At 42.1% G+C, this 20,746-nt stretch overlaps 1 protein-coding gene across 1 annotated transcript in view; it reads right to left on the bottom strand.

The window, feature by feature from the left end:
* Window positions 1–13,494, bottom strand: part of TMEM135 (transmembrane protein 135) — a 160,862-nt gene extending 147,368 nt beyond the window's left edge. Inside the window, exons 1-2 of the mRNA XM_082278441.1 lie at window positions 13,218–13,494; window positions 2,929–3,056 (exon numbers count right to left, since the gene is read on the bottom strand). Coding sequence (XP_082134567.1) covers window positions 2,929–3,056; window positions 13,218–13,358 — 269 coding nt within the window. The 5' untranslated portion in view covers window positions 13,359–13,494. The remainder of the gene's footprint in view (window positions 1–2,928; window positions 3,057–13,217) is intronic.
* Window positions 13,495–20,746: the final 7,252 nt, after the last annotated feature.

Here is a 20,746-nt window from a genome sequence, read left to right as displayed (position 1 = left end):
CTGCACAAGTCTCTCATCCAATCTCTCATCACTATCTAGAACCAGACAGAGAGCATCTAGGTCTTCACAGTCTCGGACAATCTCTTTCCATGGCTGCAAATCAAGTCCAGAAATACCCGGACCACTTATGCAGAAACAGAGATACTGGTACTTCCTTGATGGTTCAAAATGTGCAACACCAAATCACATTCTGGTGGGGATAATCACATACCATTACTCTCAGGGGCTACTGAAGGAAGTACACTGTATCACACAGCAATAAATTCAAATAATACAACTTCAATCAAAACATTAAAAAAAAACTATTAAAAAAAGACACAAATTGGTCAAAAATAAAGAAATTAAGTCTCACATTTGCATCCTCCATCAACCACCCAAGAGCAGGTGAGAGAAACAAGCTTGTCTCAAGCTGCAAGACAAGTATATTAAATGTAAGATATTAAGTACATTTCAACTGAATGACATTTCAACACTATGATCTTAAGAGAAACTCTTAAAAAGGCATACAGTACTCATGTAAAGGTGTCATGTATTCATTCAGCTTCCTGGTGTGTTCTCATTTTTTCTCCAAACAACACTCATTCGGGTCCTCGACCATATTCAAGTGCTGAAGTGACTTGTTCAAATAACCTGCCCATGATGATCTTCAAACACCTTCCTGATTAATCACAGCTGGTTTAAAGCCCACCCCTCAGTAAGGACAGAGCTGCTTTCTTTCCTTCCCAATGCATTACGTTGCACTTTTTTCTATCAAATTTCCCAAGTGATTTTAATCAACAGATCTTTCTGAAATGGATGGGAGTCAGTTTTAGATTTCTGGACCCTAAATAATCTTATACAATCTCTCATACTAGTCTTGAGCTCCTTTTCCAGATTCCTTAGGTATATCCAAAACAAAGGACATAGCAGGAACTTCAGTGGTCATCTCTTTCTACTATGAAAACAAATTATTTATGCCTTGTTTTGTTTCATATATATTAACTGCTTACTAATCATTTACTAATTCCTGGAATACAGAGGACCTTTCTTCCTGAAGAGTCCTGGCAGGCACTCTAGTCAAAGGCACTTGGGAATTCATGTAAAAGCACCAAGTGCATCATCACCAGGTATGCACTCATTCTTCAAAGTATACATTTCTTCTCTGATAATCATGTTATCCACTGTTTTCTGAAACATCACTTAATAACTCTTACATATCCTAGTCACTTAACTGCTAAGGCTCTGAACTTCATTTTGTACAGAAAAGCTGCAAAATTCTCATTATAATTGGACATTCATGTACTTCAACAGGCACCATTCCCATGGCTGCCTTAAATGCTTGTTCTGCCTCTATTAGTGATTTCAGTTCACCAGTTTCAATCAGCACTCTAGCCAACAACTTTTAAGTTGCAAGTCCTGCAACTGCAGGTGGTGGGCAGTGTGCAGAGACTCTGCCAGCAAGGATTCTGCTGCAGCTGTTTATTCCTCATGGGCATCTCTTTGTAAGAGAAGAAGCACGTACACCTCCCAGGATGCTGGCTGGTAACTGCAGCACGGCTTAAGCACCTACATGTATCCCTTGTCACGTTTAATCATTGGAATCATCCTTTGCATGGTTCTGACCTAGGTAAACCCAAACAATGCTTCAAGGAGACTTGGAGGGTACCTGGACTAGGCAGCATTTCCATTACCCAGTCTGCATCTGGCCATGCTGTTCCAGAGGTCAGAACAGCTTTAGACAGCTATGTTCCACGTAGGTGAAAGTGATGCCATACCAACTGGCTTCAGAGCAAGACACTCATCCCTTACCTGCTTCAGTAACTAGTACAGGCACAGATCTGCTAGATGGCTAATATCCTCTGTAACGGGAACTGCTGAAAACCATAAAACCTAAAACCATACCAGCTTAATTTAGAGAATAACATTTAACTACAGCATTGGGGTAAAGAACTGCAGATTTACAGGCAAATACATGCCAGAATAAGGAAGGGCATCTATAGTTCAGAGAAATAAAGAAATCGATATTAATACAACCTAGATTGCTAGAAAACATCATATTCTTTAGAGTTCATTACTTATAGATTCACTTTGAACTTTGAAAATTATTTACTTGAAAAGCATTCCATGGCTCCTCAGCCAGTTCCTCTTCTTTTCTGCCTTTTCCTTCAGCTTTGAAGGAAAGTTTAGAGGCTTCTAAATAGATTTAGAAGTAGGGCATAATGGGTTTATCTTTTAGAGGGGCTGTCGAGTGTGCTGTCAGTTAACTTTCAAACACTCATAGCTACTGTAGGCTTTACTTGTCTATGTGTAACATCTCTTACAATTAATGCATAATCATATTAATAAACAGCAACTTTTAATTTTTAACTATCCTGATAGCTACTGGAAATATATGCTGGAAACAGAATACAGAAGTGCCCTTTATGCTCATTTTTCAGAGTAAGTATGTATCTTACAGAATCCCAGAAGCTGTGCTGGGATTTCCTTCATTTATGACCATAAAGAAAATACAAACTTGGATGGCTGGATAAAGTTCAGGATAATTAAAAGTTATCACAGCCTCTGCATCAGGAAAATAGAAACAATATCAAATTACATCAATTATTTCTAGGAAGGGAAGAGTAGGCCTTTTTGATTCCCCCCAAGAATCTATCTGAATTTCCTGCAACAACGTATTTTCAATCAGTAAAACAGAGAAAAAGAAGCAAAGTGGATACCTTCACTTGTTTACTCATTTAAAAGATTACAAAAATGAGAATAAAATAACTTTAAAAAGCAAAGTTTCATATTCAAATGGTAAGATCAGAAATCAAGATGATTGCTGTAGCTTTTCTTACTCCAAAACATTACAAACAAGCCTATTACAAAAAGAAACAAATGATAATACAAATTGAAAAGCTGCACAAAAAGTAGCTTTGCTATGTTTCATTTTTAGGATAGTATACCAACCTTAGAATGCAAAAGCAAGCAATATACAAGGTCCCATTTGCTGTCAGAAAGGAAGTTGACTGCAAGATCTCAGGTAGCAGTTTGTACAAATAATAGTCAAGTTTTCGTTTCCTGAGAATAGCTGCAATCTGAGGGAGAAGGGAAGAAAAAGAATGGGGGACAAACTTTAATTCAGTTAGGCACTTTTTTGCACATCGTAAAGAAAAATAAAAAGAAAAACGGAAAATGAGACATGCCCATTTAAGTAGTAAAACAAAGCCTCTTAAACTTTATGATCAATACCACAAAGGTTTCCTTTGAACTTGTTCCAGCCGTTACAATATTTATACCAGGAAATACATCAAGCAATCTGAAATGGGAAGTATAAGACGAATTTTATTACCTTGTTACCTTTGGCCATAATTGTCAGAAACATCATCTGCCAGATATCAAAACTTTTAAGATGCAATATATCTACAGAGTTTTGTCTTCAAGACAGCTGGACAATCACATAATGATGTTCAGAATATCACTAAAGTAATCCAAATAAAGGCCTTACACAGTGTCTGTTAAGTGGTGATGTATTTTTAAAAGTTTTCTACTCCAGTTAAATTACTGCGAGTCCTCAAAAAATGTTCACCATCTCCTGGAAGAACAACATATTCCTGATGTATTTTATAGAATTGGTATATTATCTAAACAACTGTCTATGGCAGAAAAGAGTCTCAATCTACAAAATAAACATTCTTTTTGGTCAGTTTAATGTATGTCCCATGTATTACAAAGAATAGCTTATTTAATGACTCAAACACAAAAGGTCCCCAAACTTTTTTTTGTCTACAGAAATTCTGCAATTAGCTAATGGGAAGATGTAGAAACCAAGGCCTGTCTCAGACGTACCCACGGCTAAGACAAGAGGCAACAGACAAGCTCAAGTGCAAGAAACTCTGCTTAGACCTAACAAAGAAAAATTTTCATTTGAGGGTGGCTGAATATTGGAGCAGGTTGCCCAAAGTGATTGTGGACTCTCCATCACTGGAGACCCTTGAAACTTAACAAGAAAATTCCTTGAGCAATCTCAGGGCCTCCCAAGGTCCCTTCAGCCTTTGTACTCCTACGACTCCATGAAACTCTATTTTGAGTGCACTATGAGACAGATTCTATTATTTTTTCATTCTAATAGCATTATTATCTTTATCTGCACTGATCCCCCAGGAGCCTCAAAACTGGCAGGAGTTTTTGGTCAATGCTTAGAGAAGTTCCAAACAGACTGAGCTTCATATTGCTGTTGCTGATAAGAAGAAAGAAAGGCATTCTGTCAAATCCATAGTGCCAACACCTCTCAAAGTCTGGGTTGTGAGAGGGAGCTATTCTGCTGAAACTGAATAGCAAGTAGATGTTTTAGAATCAGAGATGGGATGAGGATTCTGCTAAAACTAACCACGGGAAAGTTCTGCCAAAATCTTGTTTCCAAAATGAAGCTTGAGTTAAGGATTAAGAAGAAATCCATGCATGAATCGACCTCTGATAACAGATGTACACATTACTTAATCAAGCGTCAAGACTGCTTTAAGCATAATGGATTAGGCAATAATGCAATCCAGATAATCTTTCTGTTGAGGGAAAGTCTTAATGTAGTCTAAACGCTGGATAACTAGTTGCTACCCACTCAGCTATTTCTAGCATATTGTAGGAAGGACATGGAACACTGGAACAAAATAACAATTTTTTTGTTTTAAGAACACAGCCCTTATACCTAAGTGTGAAGCCTTGCTCCCTCAGACCAAAGTGCCAGAAGTGCAACACGCAAAGACTGGTATCTTACAAATTAATGTCAAATCAAAGTAAAAAATTTATTTCTGTAATGTCTCCAGCAAGTTTTATATTAATGTAAATTTCTGCTTTCTCTTCTCTGTACTATCCTACTCCCAAGTGAAAAACAGAAAAGAACCAGAAACAGTAACACACAATTCCACAGAAAATTGCTCACCCAAATTGAAAGAGATGTATGTGTGACAGCAATAGAGCTTCATGAAGACCCATGAAAAAAAAAAAGCTTATAAAAACTGATAATTTTCTTACTGCTTTATAGACATCTATGAAGCTAAATGTTGTGTAGAGCTAAAAGCAGGCAAGAGCAGACTATAGAGTTCCTCTCCTCTACCACCAGTGGTGTGATTACATGGAAAAAATACCAGATATTTCTGGATACCCTTCTGCTGTCCCTATCAGTTCCATACATTTCAGAAAAGTATTATGAAAGCGCAGAGAGATTATGAAATCTGATGTCAGAATGCAGCAGTTCTTCGCCGCCACTGGGATATACTTCACTCAAGTCAGCTGGGAAGACTTTATGATGAAAACCAAATTCTTATAATAAATGCACTGCTCAAGGCTTAGCAGTGGATATCAGTAGCAGAAAGAATGGAAAGAGGAATCAGGACACCCAGCAGGTACTTCCTTGGCAAAATAATAATCTCCATCAAGATCCTAACAGATGAATTGAAAAAAAAAAGCCTGGTCAGTATTAATAAAGAAACAGACAGAAAAAAATATTTTCTAGCATTAACTATAGAATTCACACAACTGCATTTTGACTCCTTAACATAAAAAATGTAATTATAAAAAAATCAGTCCACCAGTTTCAGGATACCTCAGTTTGTGGAATATCATTACTCAAGTCCTTTTTCTTTTTTTAACTTAGTCTTTATATACAAATGTTAAGCCTCATAGAACTGAAAAAAAATCAGAATTTATTTATTCTGTCCTAACCATGGAAAGAATATATGTAATTCCAACACCATCCCTAAACAACAGCTACATAGTCTACTGCAAGATTTGAGCTAGGCTATTGGTGTTCCAGGAGAAAAGGAACACGAGACTCAAACCCAAGCTTTGCCATGATTTGAAGAACCAGCCAGGCCTGATTATTTTCATGATGTGTCATGTAACACCTACAAGTATTCATCACCCAACCACAATAACCTCAGATTCACCTCCAGTATCCTCAATCCTCACCTATATCCCTGAACTACGGATTCCACAAGAGGCACTGCACCCAAAGGATGGTTTCACTTAATGAATGTACTAATTGGCTGACCAATGTAGAGTCTGACAGGTTAGGCAGCAGGCTAAAAAAAACCACAGGCTTTCTGCCAACTCTGTTGTCATGTGTAGAACATTTCTGTCTCTCCCTCCTCCATCCTCCCTCCTTAACCTTAAGTTTGTACAAAGTGTATGACTTTAAGGACTACTCCTCCATCAAAATTTAGTGGAATTAGACAACACATACAACACTGACTGATGGAAAATGGAAACAAGCACTATCATCTCTCATTCCTTCAAGACATCCAGCTGAAATCAACCACATCATAACAAACTTTTATTTCAAAAAAGAGGAAAAAAAAGAGAAAATAAGAAAAATTTTAAAAAAACCTTATAGAAATATGCAGACACTTAGCCAAATCTTTAGGAAAGCAGAGTTCAATAGCATTTATAACAACTATCAGACAGGTTCAGGCACTTTAAAATGCAAATTTAGAGATGACCAATACAACTGTGCACATGGTTTATATAATCCATATGCTGCAAGTCATTAAAAACCCAAGGAAAATTTTATAAATTAAGTCACATGAATCTAAAAGCAAAGCAATCCCCAGTATTTAAAATCGTTAAGAAAATACCTCAGATTACTCAAATGGCAGGCAGAGCTACAAAGATATGTCAGATTTCTTTCACAATTATATTCAATTATTTTTATGTTCTTTTATAATCATTTGCAAATTTTTACAAATTTTACAAGAACATTATTCCTTTGTTTCATAAAAATTATTTTTAACTGCTTTGGAGTAACTGAATCTCAAAATGCCCTCAGGTAACACTTGGGTTTTGAAAGACACTTGTTCAAATAAGCAATTTCTTTCCCATGCGTCCTCTGAAACACTCAGATTTGTCTTTCCTCAATTAGGTCATCCCTTCCTGATTTCACTGATTACAAAACCTGGCTTCCAGATTGTTCAATTTCATAACTCCATTGAGGAAGAGTGTACACCTCCTGCTCTCTCAGTTGCCCTGTCTCGTGTGAGATGTTCTATGAGGATCACCATCAGTGGGCTGTTTTGATTTGGATTTTTCCAAATTTTCCATATCACCCAACCAACTAAAAAAAGAAAGAAACAGCACTCACATACTCTTTGAATGACATTTAAATTACCTTCAAGCCTGGAATCACTCTCATTCCATGACAACTTATCTTTACTATTTGTTTTCCTTCTACTGAAATGAGTAGGAGACTGTATTTCATTCCCCTTAAAATGTATAACTCAGCATAATTTTCAAGGATTGCCCTCCTACCCTGAAATTCTTGCACTCTACTCTAAAGCTGTAACAAGTTAAGAGAACAGGTTGATTTCCTTGATAAACAGTCCCTTTAATGATTTTTGCTAGTTCCCAGGATTCGCAGTGTCTTTACCAAGATCTTTGCTCAGTCAGTCAAGGCCAAGGCTTTCCCTGATTTCCAACATTACCGTGATGCAGGCTCCTGGTTACCCCTTGCATCTTTGAGTATAAATTCTTTGGTTCACCTAAATTCATTATATGACTCTTTTTAAATTCTCAGCATCTCAGCAAAAGACAATTTTTGTTTATTTTCAATTTATGAAAGAACTTTATAGCATGGCCCAAAAGCCACCTGAACAGAGGGAAATGATCGCAGCGTGGAATGAAGAAGTCACAGGTTCTTACTTTAATAACATTTAGGCTAATTTTAGTAATATTTAAGCCAGCCTCCATAAGAATCTAAAGACAAGAAGACAGTGACCTTTGTGTCATTCATAACACAGCAGAGAGATACAGGACACTGCACAGTACTAAGATGAACAGATATCCAAAAGAAGGCAATCACACACCACCATCACAGTAATTCTAGGTACTGGATCTGACAGAGGAGAGATTACTGACAGCCTAACCCAGAGACCCAAGTTGGCATACAGAAGCATATTCCAGAGTAACATCCTCCCTAGTCTCCCCACCCTGCTTCCAAACACACAATGGTTTACAGCACAAACAAGGAAAAAAATCACATTTTAATATACCCAGCAACTCTAGAGTATTTTAGAATACAATCTGGCCAGTACAGCCTTCTTGCACACCTCAGAGAGATGATACATGACGACTCTATCTATGTTGGTGGGTAAGAGAGGATCCACTTCAGTGCCTTTTAGCTGGCTTCCCAGCTTTGCTCAGGACCAGTTCAAACAGCTTTCCCAAGGGAAGCTGCATGTGAAGCGAGCCTGAAGCAGCAGCAGCACAGCCAGTGTGCACTATCCATCCCTGGGAACGACCTCTGGCCCAATCCTACAGCAATGTGCACACAGCCAGGAAAGTGATGCGAGACTCACACTTCACCTTGATCTTTTGGCTGGTGATTCTGTCTTACCTGTAACAGTTTTCAAAATAATTCATTAGCACAATGAGAGTTGTTCTCCAGCATCTTGGGGTGTCAAACAATGATTTACCTGTGAAGTGACCTGCCAGCTGCCACTGCAGCTCCCTGGCCCATGCTGTACTCATACCAATGTCCTCCCACTGATATTGCACAGGAAGAAAAAAACAGCTTATATTTTTACAATACCTGATAGCATTTGTGTCTCTGAGAGTATGATATACAATGCTGTCCTATTCCTAGAGAGGTTACAGAATAAATAATGCAGATTGATACAGAATATAGATATTGATGCGTCAAACAGGGCTCAGAAAGACAACAGCACTGGAATCCTAAGTAGAAAAAAAACCCCTTCTGACACAGAGAGAGAAGAAGCAATTGGCATCTAAGAACCGGAAGGTTATTCTAGGCACAGGAAGAAGCAGATATGGCACAAGTATGAAGAAATATTAGAAGTGAAACAAAAATGAGAATCAAAAGTAAGGAAATGAGCATGAAAGGAGTATGAGAAGAAATTAAGAAAGAAAAATAATCAACGAAATACAGCAGGTGCTGAGGATCATTAAAATCTGTACTGGAGCAGCAGACTCTGGTTACATCTGTTCTAAAGAGATGACTGGACCATCCCTCAGTTCAGAGGACATGTGAAACAGACCCGCTGGCACTCACACTGCTTTAGGCCTGCTGCTCCTCTCCTCTCTGCCAGCAGATCTTTGTGGGAGAGGTGTCTGGAGTCAGAGCCAGGAGTAAGCCAAGAGTCAGCCCAGGCCAGTGCTCAAGCTGTGTTCTGGCTGTGCCCTTTAGCAGCAGGAAGGAAGGGCAGCAGATACAGAGTAGGAAGGAGCTGGTGCTGGGGAGAAAGGACAGAAGATGTAGGTGGGGAGAGGAAGACCTGTCTTTGAAAGGAAAAGGGGCAGGACAGAAGTTAGGTTGGAAAGTGAGGAAGGGAACCTGTCTTAAATTAGGTGAAGAGAGTAGATGATCAGACTAAGAGAACACAAAGGTAAATGGCATGAATGACTCTTGCCATCCCACTGGCAAAAGGTTAGAAGAATGAGCTCTAGATCTGTTACTACAATGTAGCAAACAAACAATTTTTACCTTATTTAAATTAGGTGAAAATGTTATCTGATCAGATTATCTCTGGTACACTATAAAGACTTCATAAAAATGACTAAGCACATTTATCTACTGCAAAATGTTGCAAAATCAGCAAACAAATGTCTAAAACTTACGAATCCCCAGGAAATAGAGGCCTTTGCTCTAATGCATGTGATAAATAGCACTTTTCCCATGTGAAATCAACAGAATCTTGGGAAATGGAAGCTGAGACAACTCAAAGCCAGTATTCCAGCCTTTTTATTCCCAGCTTCATGCAATTTCCCTGTTGAATCATTCTCTTCTCCTCACCTCTGTGAATTTCTAGAAGTCTGACTTTTTCAGCTTTGAAAATACAAGATGACACCTTCACATTTTGTTTAGCTTTGACTAATGTAAAAACAAAGTATACATGGAAGAAAATACAGCAAATTATGAGGAAGGACTTTTCATTGAAGTTTTAAGATATCAAGGCAAATAGTTTTCAAAAAGTACAATTACAATGTTTATGGAAGATTGTTTAGAGTTTCTTCTGCAGGTAGAGATGCTAAGTCACTTTTTTTTTTTAAGTGGGTCTCGTAAGATTTGCTCACCAGGACACTTGGTTTGTGAAAACACAAGCAGCCTTACTTAAAAAATAGGCATTCCTGTCAGCCACTTCATATGGGGAGGAACAATTCAATTTAGATGTGAAATCTATTTTCACTAAAGCAATCCATTTGTACTGAAGCAAAAATAACGATGGTGCAAGTATGGTGTCTCAAGGCTATATTTTTTCCAACTAAAAAAAATACTCCAGCACAATTACTAAAAAGAGAAGGGGAAAAAACAAACAACAACTAAACAAAGAGTACAGCATTACTTAAAAGCAAAGACTCTATACAGCTATGTAATGACAGCCAATATTTCACTTACTAACACCACTTAATTTAGCTCCATCAGTCTCCCACTGACAGAAGAGAAACAAAGCATTTAAAAGATGTGGGGTGAAGCTGTTACAGAGTTTGGACTATGGATTGTAACTGTCCCTAAACATGTTCTCTCAGAGAACAACCTCTGGCAATTTATTCTCAACTATTCATTCTCATTCATTTCTTCACAAGCTTTTGTGAAAGGAAACTCTTTCATCTCCTTTCCTTAGTTATTAGCTTGTGGCAACAGGAGGTTCAATCAGAAGCCATTTTACAGGCTTGACATAGAAAAATGAAGTGCATTTTTTGTTGCTGAGCCCTACAAAGGACAGGGCCTAAGTACTACCAGAAACATTCTGAACATACACTGACATAAACATAAAGGCAAAATAACTTAAGTTCATCCCCTTACGTGAACCTCAGAATACAGAAAAGGTCTGAACATTTGTGCTGTCCAACTGCTGTATTTCATTTACAAATAAAAGGTTTTCAAGCACAGCCATAAGTCTGGCAAAGAATTAATTTTGTGATGACTCTCTTAATTCAGGACTGTTCTTTCCCTGCCAAGCTGCTTAATGTGCAAACCTTCTGCTTCCTCCTCTGCAGTCCACACTCCACCCTCTTCCTCCTTACCTTACACTGGCTCTGGTGCTCATCAAATCCTGCTTAATAATTCATTACTGTAGCTGAAAATTACCCCAGCTAAAAGCAAGGTAAGTAACCTCTTCCAGGTTAGCTCATGGAGAGATGAAGTCCAGAATCACACAAAGAAAAGTAGTTATGTGCCTGGGAGCAGAGACTGGCAAGTGCTTCCTCTGTCTTTAGACAGCAGCAAGATTTTAGAGCAGCTAAGCTTTAGATTACTCTGGCAAGTCAAGTTAAATACTATCAACAAAAACCTAAGAGAAACTAAACTAAACTGCAAAGAAGACAATGTAAAAACTGAGGCAGAGGTTTTACAATGCAGCAAGACATTGGTTGAGAAGGTTCCCGCCCCACTTCGGGTTTATGACAAGATGTAACTGTTTATGTGGTCACAATGCAAAACAGACCAGAAAAACATTTCGGATTTTTAGGTTTGCTTTTCTTTTATAAGAAATAAAAAGTGGGAGCTTTCCCCCTAACCCATGACTGCACAACTGAGTGAACCGTAACAGAGCTACGAGCAGGAAATCTCTTGACTGGGTTTGGCTGTTGGGGAATTTTGATTTAATTACAGAACTGTTTAAGCTGCTTTATCTTTAGCCAGACCTGACAGATCACCACTACGCCTCTCATGGCTCACTTCAGGCCCATGCTCTGCTGTACAAGTATTAATGCTCCCACAGAGGAAACTAGATCAGAAAACAGATTCAAAGAAAATAGTACTGGGTAAAGGAAGAGGAGAAAAGAGAATGTTCTTCTCTGTATTAGCTTCATGACACAGCTTACTGTAAGCTCCCACCAACAGCTGCCACTCCTGTCTGTGGCAGTTCAGAGTGAAAATGTTCATTGTCAGACATGACAACTCCTTAGGTTCACACTGCTACCAGTTACTATTTTATCATATAAAAGGATGTCACAATTTTCACTCAATAAACCCTTCAGTGGAAGCTTAACTGAATTATGTCCGTCCCACTCCTTTCCTTCTCTTTATTACATAGCTCAATAATTTTGTTGCACCACCACTGGTGCAGACTCAATGATTTGTGTTCCTTTCTGTCAAGTTAGCTTGGGGGCAGCTCGGTGGCCAGCTCACTCCTCAATCCCCCAAGTACCACTACAGGAGAAGCACAGAGGTGGGGACAGAGGGAAGATCTCACCTGCAGCGATTCCAGCTTAGATCGGCTTTCAGGATATGTTTACAGAGATGATGCAAACAGATCCCAGCTCTCCTATCTACACCCTAATTTGCTGGAAATGCGCCAGCTGCTACTGAGGTGATATAACCAAGTCTGACTGCACACTCACACTAAGACACCTCACCTGTAGGATACTCTCTGAATACTCAGACTCCTTTAGCCTTAATGCATTTTTTTAGTCTTGCTTCATTATGCAATGGCATCTCCTTGATCTTAAAGCACTGATTACCAAGGTGTCACCAACAGCAAGACACACATGCATTACACTTGCTGCTGCAAAGACACAGTGCTAGCCTCCCAGGCAAACACTGGGGCTTTTTATTCAGGCATCATAGGTACTGGAAGATGACAAAAGTACGATGTTCAGGTTGTGCCCATGTCCTCCTACCCACCAGCACCAATCCTCTCACAGTGTGTTATGCCTCCAGATTCCACCACCCCCTATGCCCTTCCTCTGCCCTACTCGTGCCAGATGATACAACATATTCTCCCTGTCATGCCTTTCGCCCCTCAAACACCAGGTTCTCCCCACCAGACAACCCTCCAGCCCTCAAACCAAAAGGCCCCACCATCATCTCTCTCCTCCCCAGCACCAGACTCCACCCCAAAACATACTATCTGCTATTCTTCCCCTTCACTCCAGGATCAGGCTGTCCCTTGACTTGTCTCCTGCCCCTTGCCTCCAACCATAACCCTCTCCCCCCACCCCAGACCAGCCTCCCTTCCTTAATATGCCTTATGTCCTTCCCCACCACCCCAGGCCAGACTCCCGTTGCCATGGCACCGCTTGTGCCCTCCCCAAACACCCCCTATAGTCTTCCCCCTTGCCTCAGGCCAGGCTCCCACCATGTCCTTTATAGGCCCCCTTCCACCCCAGGCCAGGTTCCCCCCCGGTGCCCTGGTATCCACCCAATACCAAGGCCAGATCCCCCCCGCCTCTGATACCCCACTGCCCTTGTTCTCTCAGGCCAGGCCCCCCCTTAGGCCGGGCTGCCGCACATACGCACACACACCCACCAGGTAGAGGGTGCCGTAGATGCGGAGGGACTCTGCCAGGGCGCTCTGGGTGACGTGCAGCACAGCCGAGGAGCACTGCGGGTGCCAGGTGTGCCCGATCTCGTAGCAGCTGTGGGGGATGGACTTGCTCAGTGCCGCCATCTTTGCAGCGCGCGCGCGGAGGGGAGGGGGGGCGCGGGGCGCGCGCGGCCGCCGCGTCACCGCCGGTGCCGGGGGAAGAGGTCGCGCGGGGCGCAGCGCGCGCCGGGGTTACTCGCGGGCACAGCCGCTCTTCCCACGCCCCCCGCCCCGCGCGCGCGCCGCTCGCGTGAGGCCCGCAGCCAATCCGCGGCCGCCGGGGAGCGGCCGGGCCGGGGGTGGCGCGAGCAGCCGGGCGGGGGGGTCGGGCGGCGCATGGCGGGGGGGGAGCGCGCGGCGGCGCTGAGGGCGTGTGTCCCCGTGTGTGTGTGTGTGTGTGTGTGTGTGTGTGTGTCCCCCGTCTGTGTGTCCCCGTGTGTGTGTGTGTGTGTGTCCCCCGTCTGTGTGTCCCCGTCTGTGTGTGTGTGTGTCCCACGTGTGTCCCCCGTGTGTGCTTTGTGTGTCCCGTGTGTGTCCCGTGTCTTGTCACACACCCGTCGCGGCACGGGGATTTATGTGCCTGTACAAAGCTATATGTCTGCTTCGTGAGGTCATAGTCACAGCCGTACGGATTTTGGGATGTCTGCCGTGAGAGCCGCCCGCACGAGTCGGCTGATTCTCATCGTGGTGCTGAGAGGTTTCAGTGCAGGGCAAGGAGCCCACACTGAGCTCAGACTTAAAGGTCATCTTGCAGTTTGCTCGCAGCCTGTGACGGCAGCGACATGTCCTTCAGCTCACTCCACTCATGCACTCCTGTTCCTTCTGTTTCTCATGTCATCCCGCCTCTTCTGAGCCCCTGGCTAATGTCAAACACTCTGTTTCCTGTCTTAGCTGGTATGGCCTCCTCACACACTTAAGGTCTGACTCCTGTGGTTATAGTGTTTGCAGGCTGACTCTGGAGAGTTTTGTAAACTTGCTGGGAAGTAGATTGGCACCTGCATGGCTCCACGTGCAGAACTGTGTATTAAGTGCAAAGTCTTCCTAAAAAGAAACTCTTTAATTATTAACACAGTGATACCAGAAAAGTGAAAAAAATGCACACATGCACACACACACAATGTCCCGCGTGTCCCCTGTGCCCCGTCACCCCTGCAGGGGATGAATGTAGGGAGAAGCTGCCAGCAAGTCCCTCCGTGACAGGGGGCCAGCAGCAGCCCGCAGTGCCACAGCAGAGGGTGGGATGGCCAGCCGGGGAGACGATTAATTAAGGTTGAAAGGGACCGCTGGAGGTCATCTCATCCAAGCTCCCCTCTTAAGCAGGTTCCCCTAAAGCGCATCACTCAGGATTGTGTCCGGGCAGCTTTTGGATATCTCCAGTGAGGGAGGCTCCACAACCTCTCTGGGCAGCCTTCTACAGTGCTCGGTTACCTACATAGTAAGGAAGTTCTTCTTCGTGTTCAGGTGGAACTTCCTGTGCATTAATTTCTGCCTGTTGCTTCTTGTCCTCTTGCTTGGCGCCACCAAGAAGAGCCTGGCTCCATCCTCTTGGCACAGCCCCTTCAGATAGTTACAGATAATGACAAGGTCCCCCTCTCAGTTGTTTCCAGGCTAAACAGCCCCAGGTCCCTCAGCCTTTCCTCATATGAAAGTTGCTTCAGTCCCCTAATCACCTTTGGACACAATGGAGTTTTTATAAAACCGTGAAGGCAATGACTGATGACACAGTTACAGCTCAGTTGCAAAACTGGCATCTGGATCCAGCTTGAAATTTTGCTAATTTAGGGACCAAAGGGGCTGTGTGTATCGAGACCCGAGGATTTTACTTGGGTCTTTGTTAAATAACAGTTCAGCAACACTCTGTCCTGATGAAGCAAGTACACTCTGTATCTCCTTTGCTGTGGTCAAGAAGAGATTGTTTCAAGACCTAGGTGAGACATACATCCTATAGGATGTCTATAGGAAGGTCAGCAAACTAACCTGCAGTCCAATGCAGACTTAGAACAGAAGCAGCAAGAAAATTCCGTCCTCTTACAGCCTGGCTCCAAATAATCCTGTTGTAGTGTTCGCCTCACTGATCAGACTTGAGACCAGCCTGTACCACTCCCAAAAAGATAAAACAAATTTGTCACTGATTTTGCAAACTCCTTTACTGTTCTTCCAAAGGAGCTTGCTGTGGGTGCAAGATCATACTTGCATTTCTATTTTAGCAGCCCATAGATGAGTAGGTTGGATGGTTCACAGAACCTGGGGCTGCTGAGAGACTTTTGCAGACTCCCAACAAATCTGCAGTAGGAGATCTTTGGCCTAAATAATTCAATTATGCTATTTCAGTCAAGCGTATCTGACCAACCAACCCTCTTTAGGTAGAACTCTGTCTATGACAGCTTGTATTTAAAATGTAGAAGGCCCTAGAGATAACTTTAAATTCAGGTTCAGTGCTGGGGTACAGCTCCCCTGCAGCTGTGGCTGTGTGGCTGCCTCAGGGAGTGAATATTGCTGTGTGCTGGCCCTTGCAGGGAAGCAGCCTTGGCAGTATAACCTGCTGCAGTGTTGTCTGGACTTTGGCTTGGACCTAGTGCCTTGCTTGCTGTTTTTGTATTACTCTGTAAAAAACTGGTTGTGGGCAGAAAAGGCAATTATTTCCTAAGTTACGGATTCTGGCTCTCTTTGCTTGCATGTTTTGGCCTTGATACTACTCTGGGCTTAGGGCTTGGTTGCTGCCTTGTATTTGTAGGCAGAGGGCTATGGCACATACAATAATAATAATTGCTCAAGCTAATGATTTCACATCTGACACACGCTTTTGCAGACAGTCCTGATTTTGGAACCACTTGCCCTGCTCAAGTTAAGGAAAAGTGGTAGAGAAGGATCCAACAAGATACTTTGTTCCTTTGTGCAGCACCCCTGATCAGCTGAAGAGTTGCCTGCTCAGAACTGAAAGCTTTTGCATGTCTCCTGTTGAGTCAGCTGAGGAAGACTCTGATGATGCACTGATAAAGAAAGCAGCACAGCCCTGACCTTGCTCCAGGCCCTTTTCCATGGGGTTGCAAAACTCTGAGAAGAAGCCCTGGGGGAGAAGCCACATGGGAATACCGCTGATGGTCCAACTGGCATTGGATGCTACACCAGGCTACTCTGCCCTGGGAAATCTACCCTTGATTGGAATAGGGACAAAAAAGTCTCAGAAAAGGATGGAATCTCATGAATTAAAATAAAACACTGAAGACGTTTACTTTTGCCCCATAAGCGCCCAGGCTTTTCAGGAATGCTTCTTGTTGCATGAACAAGGCTCTATACTGGGAATAGCAGGGTGTGTCTGTAATGTTACTTAAACAAACACTAGTGGTGAATCCTGTGGCATAAAGCCAAGTGATGTGGCACACGCTGTTCAGAGCTTGCCTTGTAAATTCCAGGTGCCTTGGAGAGAGCTACCCAGAGTAGTCCCAAAACCAAAGCCAGGGAGAGAGCTAATTGCTAAGCAACATGAATGGTGGGGGAGTTGAGAGCTCAGCTTAGTCCCTGGTCTTTGTTGATGTAACAGAGTGAAATATACCAATGTGTCTGCATAAAAATGTAGGCTGACAAAAATATGAGCCTCATTATACTAGCAATGATGCCCTGGGCTCCACGCCTTGTGTCACAGAACAGAGCGATGTGGCAGCATCTCACTGCATTGAGACTCTGTTCCAGTTGCTCACGGATCCATTTGCAGCTGGGTTAACAAAATGCAGCTTCCAGCACAAGACTCTGGCCAGACTCACTCTTTAACAAGGTACCTTAAGTGATGGACAGCACTGCAATCCTTTAGTTTACCCATGCAGATGATAACTGATTATATTATGGAGTCAGATGGCTTGGGTAGCAGTTGCTGAATGAAGAAAAGTAGTCCCTGCCTTTCCAGGTTGTAGTGCATCTCACAGTTTGGAACATTCTCTGCTGGTATCTTCAGCATCTGCCAAGTCTGCTACCTACAAATAAATTACGTATCTCATCCCATGAGAGTACCTGGAGATGTGAAGCTTTTTCTCTTGCCTTCACACTGAGCAGTTATCAGTGTTAGGAAGTGGCCTAACCGGGAATCCAAGGCAGAGCATTTAACTAATTAGAACAAAACCAGGCAGAAAAAAATAAACTGAGGAAAAACCAGGGGACTTGACATTTCAGGAGGCTTTGCCTTCCAAATACATTGGGATCTGGGAAATCTTGTCTCTAAATATTTTTAAATATCAGAACAATCTGGAAACATTTTAGCTTGGAAGAAATGTTATGCTTTGCCCTCTCCATTCCCTCATGTTGCTTTCCAACTTGTGATTTGGGGGGTTTTTTTGCTATTTGTTTTCTCCCTTGGGACAAGGGATCCAACTTTTCCCTGCTACTCATGCCGTTCTCAGTGCCTGCACTTCAGTTCTGGAAGTAACGTCTCTTTCTGATAAGAGCTGCTCTTTCCACCAGTAGGGTTTTTTTGCACTCAATTTCCTGCTTTTCCCATTCTTCTACTCTCATTGTTATTATCCCTCTGTTTGTTCTCCAGCCATCTGTGCAATTGTCTCATCATAAAGTTTATGAAATCCAGACCAAAAAATATTCTGCTGCTAAAAAAGCTAGGAATTAAATCAATTCTTCTCTTCAGGTCAGTGGTGACAATGTGTACATGCAGATATCTACTTCCTCCAGTGAACTGCATAGGAACTCCAGTCTCCATTTCTTCTCAAAATCCAAGACAAATGGTAGGTATGGTATATAATTAGTTTCTTTGGAAATAAACCACAATCTTGTAACATACATCACTAATACATGAAATGGCTGTATTGAATGGGAGTGAATGGCCATTAATTGAGAGGATTTACTTTCTTCCAAGAAAAGAAGGGCCCTTTAAGAACTACGTTTCACCCTTGTGCCTGAAACTACTTACACTTTTAACCCAACCCATTTTGCATTATTTGAAGAGAAATTCTCTTCTGGCTTGCAACCATGAATGCTACTTGTTCATTTCTTAGCAGGGGATAAGCTCAATACCCTTATGTTTACGGATATTTCAAGGTAAAGGAATTATCTGGAAGTTTTCCCATTTTCCAGATGTAGTAATGTCCAAACTAAATATGGGATGGACTGTGGGATAAAACCCTGTGAACACTTTAATACACACAGTAATATCCTCATGTTTATACAAATACGGATTTTTTTCCAGACAGAAATGTTGCAGTCTTTCTTACAGAGGTACCAAGGATTATATTAAGAAAACAAAATCATAACATTCACCACACTGACTGTGTGGGCCAAACCAAGAGATGACATACTGAGCCATATTCATGCTACTGGCATCAGTTGAATTGTACTTCAACTGTATTTAGCCTATGGTGTTGCTGTTCCTGGAGACAGTGATTTCTTCTTTCTAAATCAGGTGACAGAATTGGTCATTAAAGGCTAAATTAAGCCACTGCTTTCACTACAGAAGGAATGAGAGGCAGTGTATGTGGACACACCATCCCAAGAGCAGCCCAAAACAGCAGCTGTGACTCTGCTGCTTCTTCTCTGCTCTCCTGCTTTCCAGGAAAGTGCTTTCTGTAGTTCTGGAAGGAATGCAAGAATCAGTCGTGCATCATCTGGGTACCTCGGCTTGAAACCCCTTTGCCCGGTTCCCTACCTTTGTTTGACTGAAACCACTACAACACACCTTTACACCACCCAAAGAGAGCAAAATCTTTTCTGGTTCTATCAAAAGGTATGGCTGCCCATGCTCTACAGTCACAGTGCTGTGTCTGGAGTTCATGTCCTACCTCTGCCATCCTCTTGTCTTGATGGTTATCAAATTGAGCAGTCAGGAAAGACCTGTCGCACATAGCTTCATTTCTGCCTACCAGGTGGGGGCAGCAGCCTTCAAACATGCAGGTGGTAATCACCTTTCCAAGACCATGGGTGGGAAGGATGGGAGCAGCTGGGATTCCACGCTGCTGCACGCAGGAAGCTCAGAGGCAGCATCAGATGGGTCTCCACTCCCAAAGAGGTCCAAGAAGTCCTCTTCAGAGTAGAGGTAGAGCTCTGCACCTCTATTGTCTATGACACCTGATAGCTAAATTGCTATCTGGAACTTTTTTGGGGCCTTTTGTATGATACCTGAGATCAATATGCTATAGAGAGGTCTGGCCCTAAGTAGGATAGATACCATCCAGTCACTGTCATTTGCCCATAGGAGCAGCAGTGAGTGGTGGGCTGTTCTTCAGCAGCATCAATGCCAAGGATCTCTCAGTAAGTAGGAGAGAAAAAGGAGACAGGAATGAATGATGACATCCTCAAGTAAAAACTTTTGTTTGCCACTCCCAACTTTTTTGAGGTCATTATTGAGACATTATTTATTCTTCAAACACAAGCATTTTTCAGTCATGATCTTAAGAAAATACTCAGAAGGTGCTATTTTTTTTTTCTGTTTTGGAGTTTCTAGTGTGCTTAAAGGTTCTGTAATAAAACTGTCCATCCATCACGTTGGGGTGCTGAGGCCACAGACAGAAATGTAATTATTCTAAAGCAATTGAGCACCCAACAGCTCCTTTGAAAATTAATGATAGTTTTGAGGAACTCAGCACTTTTGAAAAGGCTTTCAATTTAATCCTGATTTTCTTTTTTTCCAGAAGAATAATGAACAATAAATTTCAGCTATGTAGTTTTCAAATGCTCATGTTGAAATAGCTTCATCACTCGTGCTGCCAGCACTTGGATGTCACAGCAGTAGACTTCAACAGCCTAAGTAGCAGTTGCTGAACTACTTCATTTTTCAGGTTTGTATTTTCAAACAGGCAATGTTTGTGGGTTGTCCTGAGTTAATAAACTACACTGTCCTTCAGCAGGACTGTGGCTGTCCAAAGCTGGGATCAGGGTGAATGGCTCAGAGGAGGCTCTTTGAGGCAGGCTGCTCCCTTTGCCTTTATTTTCCCACTTTGCTGCAAATTGTCTTGAAAGTGCTTTTAATTGCAAATTAAAGAAACAACACACCCATGATTACTATTAGCTTTTGAAATACTGTGTTTAGGTGGGAAGATGTAGCTTTAGACATCCACATTTGGACCTCCTGTCCAAAATCGAGGCAGTGTAAAAAACAGTTGTGGATTTGCTGGAACTGCAACATCAGACTCTGCTGATGGTTCATCTCTGCTGGACCAAGCTTTGTGAATGTATATGAACAAGAATCAAGGAAACAAGTTGAAGCAAACAAGTTAAAACACTCAAAAGAACCATTTTTAAACACAGAAGCGTTCAGAGAACAAAACCTTCTTTTCAGCACCTCTGGCTCATTCCTAGAAGCCATTTCTAACATTTCTGATAAATAAGTTGAGAAAGTCACTAAAGCCTAGCAACATCGCAGTGTCCCTAGGAAAAAGAGAAGCACCAAAGAGCCTTCAGAAAACTCTGAATAATGCGGAAAGCAAGAACAAATGTTTATATATGTGGTATTGTTAAAACTCTCAAGCAGCATAAAC

The sequence above is a fragment of the Coloeus monedula genome, assembly GCF_965178545.1.
Source record: "Coloeus monedula genome assembly, chromosome: 3".
NCBI lineage: Eukaryota > Metazoa > Chordata > Aves > Passeriformes > Corvidae > Coloeus > Coloeus monedula.
The sequence above is the reverse complement of the archived record's forward strand: the minus strand, read 5'-3'. Positions and strand labels throughout refer to the sequence as shown.